The 4,546-nt window shown below is 41.4% G+C and overlaps 1 protein-coding gene across 1 annotated transcript; it reads left to right on the top strand.

Annotated features, from left to right (window-relative positions):
• Positions 1 to 768: 768 nt before the first annotated feature.
• On the top strand, positions 769 to 3,003 carry LOC115556914 (uncharacterized). Its single transcript, XM_030374332.1, has 3 exons — positions 769 to 2,322; positions 2,605 to 2,739; positions 2,998 to 3,003. Exons 1-3 carry the CDS (start codon positions 1,240 to 1,242, stop codon positions 3,001 to 3,003), a joined length of 1,224 nt encoding a protein of 407 aa, XP_030230192.1. The 5' UTR covers positions 769 to 1,239.
• The last annotated feature ends 1,543 nt before the right edge of the window (positions 3,004 to 4,546 follow it).

The raw sequence follows: 4,546 nt of genomic DNA, 5'->3' as shown, positions 1-4,546 counted from the left end.
CATCACATGTACATTATAAATATAGCTAACTCCTACCCTAGCCTGATGAGCACATCACATGGCAGACACATTACAATATAGTCAACTCTTGCTCTAACTCAACAAACACAAACATGATAATATATAGTCAGGTCAAGGCCGAAGCCGAAGGCCCCATTTCCCAGGCTGGCAGATGGTGGACACTCAGACAATGCACCAGTCATCCTCAAGAACGGGAGAGCCACATTAATTTATCACACAGGAGACACTTTGAAGCTCTCCCCCGTTAGAAGGAACCAAGAGAGACACCTGCCCATAACAAGGGCCTGAGAGCCACTTTAAATCATCACACACGAGACATTTCGGGGGGGCACTCCCCGTTTTAATTTATCACACAGGAGACATTTCGGAGCTCTCCCCCGTTAGAACACAAGGGATACACACCAGGGCCTAGGAGCAAAGGCCAAGCAAAAACACACAGAACCACACACACCTCAAACGCACACACCTCATCGAGAGGAGGATACAGCATAAAACTGTATCACACAGGGACTCTTCATCTTCTTCTGAAGCAGACCTTCCACGGAGGCGAAGCTCCGGACGAACCATCAGCGCTGATTAGGGACTTAGACATATTCGATTTCTCACGCTTTATGACTCTGTATAACCGTTGCCACTTTACTTAATAAATCCAAGGTCCTCGTGCCGACAGACTTTATTACCTCTCCGTCTCATTTTATCTGGTCCAGTAACTAGACAGACCGTTTTTCCCCTCACTCGCCAAAAAACACCAACTCATGGTTGCACTGTGTCTCCATGAGAACAGTGCATTCAAACAATCTGTGTCTGTTACCAAAACATCACAAGTGTCATTAGATGTACTAAATGCGGCCATTAAAGACTTGGTGCTGCGCAAGTATCCAAACATCACAATGGTCCATGTCTCAAACAAGGTGGCCATCTCAGGTACAAGCTATGCGCCAGGAATGTTGCTGTGTTATGGTTCAACTGGAGGTTTGCCTGACTTTGCTGAAGTTTCTCAGATCATCTTGGTTTTGGATAGCATAGTCTTTGTTGTCAAACTACTAAATGGATGGTACGATGAGCACCTCAGGAGCTATGAGCTAGAGTACACAGGCAACTTCCAAATAATTGAGCCGAAAGAACTACTTGATTTCTATCCCCTGGCTATGTACACTATTGCAGGACGACGAGTTGTTACCTTAAAACACCACATCAACACCCCCTTTTAAATATGCAATGGATTTTTTTTTATTTTATTTTATTTTTTTAAGGATTTTATTTTTTTCCAGTGTCTTCCTGCCTGCTCAGATGTCCACCCCAGCAAAGCTACGGATCATTTTTGATGATCATACAGTGCACAAATTGCTTCTGCCATCAGGTATCCCCAGTACTCTACAGGATCTCAAGCTTGTCATCCAGAGCACATTCAGCACTCCAGATGGCTTTACTCTGATGCATCAAGATGTGGAGTTTGGGGGTCAGTTCTTCACATTGACGTCTATAGAAGATGTGCAAGACATGGGTACCCTGAAAGTTGTCCAAGTTGAAGCAGTCATTTTAAATCTCAGCGCTGTGGAAGAAGAAGATGACAACTTACCAGAATCAGACGTCATGTCATCCACATCTTTAGCATCCCAGGACACCGTTTTGCTTTCTTTATCATCTGATGAAAGTCCTGCATCATACCGTTCCCGACCATGGCCAAGACAGTTCGATATTCCACCATTTTCCTTTGAAATTCAGCTCTTGCTGGAGGCAGGAAACCGAGCTTACAACGCCAATGGAACTCTCTTAAACAACCCAAAAGTGACAAGAAGCGTTCTCGAGAAATTAGCTGAGATAATGTTTCAATACACAGCTTACCCAACAGGAATCCAAGTGATGCACGTAGTTGAGGCCTTGGCTGAGAAGTATCCATGCCTCAAAGAGCCAGGCTCATTCAATGGCATGTATGGATGGCAACCAAGAATCAAGTATAAAATGGCCAATTATCGGGCAAAAGTAAGAGGGCTCCAAATTGCCTGTCCAGAGCTAGAGGTGAACTCTTCAAGAAAGATGACTTCCCGTCCCAAAGGCCTCAAAAGACCCAAAAAGGCTGAAGTAAATTATTTGCCGCCATTGCCACATGGAGAAACAAAAGAAACAATGGAAGAAGAGAGGGTGGTTCTACTCACAGAAGTGAAAAAGACCAACAACAACAAGATTATCAGTGAGAAAATGGAGAAGACCTTTCCATATCGGCGGTTGGAGGTTGTCAACCAGATGCCTGCTGTCCCAGATGTCATGGAGAGATGGCCTGCCCTTTTCTACGAATCTCAGGTAAACGTGAACGCTTGTGCCAAACTTTCATGGCAGTTAGTAGGTCATTGGATATTTTGAAGTAAAATCATTTGGAGGGTCTTAAATCCATTGATGTAGCTTTTAAATGTATATACACACAATTATATGAAATCAACTGGTACATAAATACAATAATAAGTAGAAGTTAAAATATGAGCTTGTAAAAACATTCACATAATATGTGCCATTTTAAAGCTTTTTCATTTCAATGTGTGTGCCTTTGTGTTGTGTGCTTTGTGTCTTTGTTTGTTTGTTTTTTAGGTGAAGGAGGAGTTCAAGAGGATCACAACTATCAACCTGGACCGAACCTTTTTGACTAAGATGGATTTCTACACTCCAAAACTCCTGACTGTTTTCAAGACAAAAATAAAAAGTGTGTTGGAGTCACTCAATCAGGTAGGAACAGTCCACTGTACTTCCTTCATGAAAGGTGGTGTTCTCTGAATTGAGACGAGGTGAGCCATATCTCTCTGAGCTTTGTGTGTCCTCCCAGTCAGTCAGATGTGCTGTTAGCATTTTGCTTTCTTTTACTTAAGTCCATCATTCCACCCCTTGAGACATGGCTAACTTCCCAAGTGGACAGGCTGATTTCACAGAAGTATAATTGACTCGTAACAGTGTTTCGTTGTGTTGGTGTTCCCTTATTTTTTTGAGCATTGAAGTTATTTATGTCTTATTATCTTATTTTTATACAGCAACAGATCGATAGCCATGATGCGGTCATCCGTTGTCTGATCCATTTCCTGGGAGAATCGACGGAGGAGCTCATTAAGGACTACCAGGTGTGTGTGTATCCTACCCCTTTTAAAATGGCAGCAGTTGAAGTATTGGGATGTGTGGGTTGTGCAGTTTTTGACCACTATGGCACTTCTTTGTGTTGTATTTAGCAGGATGTTTCCAAGGATGTCATCGAACAAGACATCAAAGACGGTGTGATCAAGATCCTTGTGCTGGGCAGTGCTGCAGAGGGTGCCCCCCCAACTGATGTCATCATTGTGGTTGATGGTACAGAGGTATTGGGTGGTTGTAAAACACTCACCAATACTTGCATTCTGCTCATGGGCTTTGTGTACTCACTGAATCTCAGTTATCCTCCAAAATTGAAATACACATTTGAAGTGTTTCAAAAGTTGCTTTTGGAGTTGGATGATTTAAAGTTCTCCCCCAAAGTGGATTCTCTGAGAAGGAAACTGTTACAGTAAAAGGGAAATATGACTACAGCTCATGCAGCAGATGCAATTGACTTAATTGCGAAGTTGTTCATAACTGTTCATGAAAGGCTTTTAGTTATGCACCTTGTTCTTTAGTGTAGGTTTGTTTCATGACTTGAATTACAGTATGTAAAAATGGACCTGTACAGGTTGGTGGCTTTTTTTTTTTTTTTTTAAGATTTGCATTCTTTCTTGACTTTGAATTTTATTACTGTGTACTTATAGGTCCATTTACTAAATTCCACTCACCAACGCTTGCATTCTGCTAATTATTTTTGTTTCTGCTTTTTTTATATCTTATGATTTTATATTTTCATGTAGAAAATGCCCATTTTGTTTGTGTATGTGTTTTGTGGTTTTGTGGAATAAATAAATGAATAAAAAGAACCGTGCTACACAGAACGAAATGTAAACCCATGCAAATAAAGACTTCATGGTCATAATAATTTAAATATCATTAATCTCCTGAGTGTGTTGGGTGGTATTCTATTTTTTTCAACAGGGCTGCATCCAGTCACTTGACCGTCGTGGTTGCTATGGTGGTTGCTATCGACCGCCCCCTCTAATCCTTACATGACTCTAAAAACCACGCGGCAAAGGAGCTGCCGTCAATTGTGTTGTTTTTGTCGTAAACTGGGGTCCGACGGTTAAAAAATAGACAGATATTCCGAGGTATCCTTAAAAGGCAGCTTGGATGTTTTTATTTTCTGCAGTTTAGACTTCTTCTATAACTTATTTTTGAAAGCAAAAAAGTTCATTGATTTAACGAGGCAGGGTTATTTGAAACAATTTATTAAATAAGTATTTGTGAGAGGTCATTCCTTCTCCTGAGTTTGCTTCCTATTTATGTCTAGTGTACACCCCTACTGTCCAAAAGCATCCCCCCCCCTCCCCATATGGATTTGGAGAGTTGTTGCCAGGTCCCAGTGTTGGAATATTATTTAATATGAAAGAGGGCATTCGATTATACTACAATGATCAATTAGGAGGCC

Source organism: Gadus morhua, chromosome 2 (assembly GCF_902167405.1).
Source record: "Gadus morhua chromosome 2, gadMor3.0, whole genome shotgun sequence".
NCBI classification, from domain to species: Eukaryota; Metazoa; Chordata; class Actinopteri; order Gadiformes; family Gadidae; genus Gadus; species Gadus morhua.
This window is presented reverse-complemented; position numbering and strand designations above follow the sequence as displayed.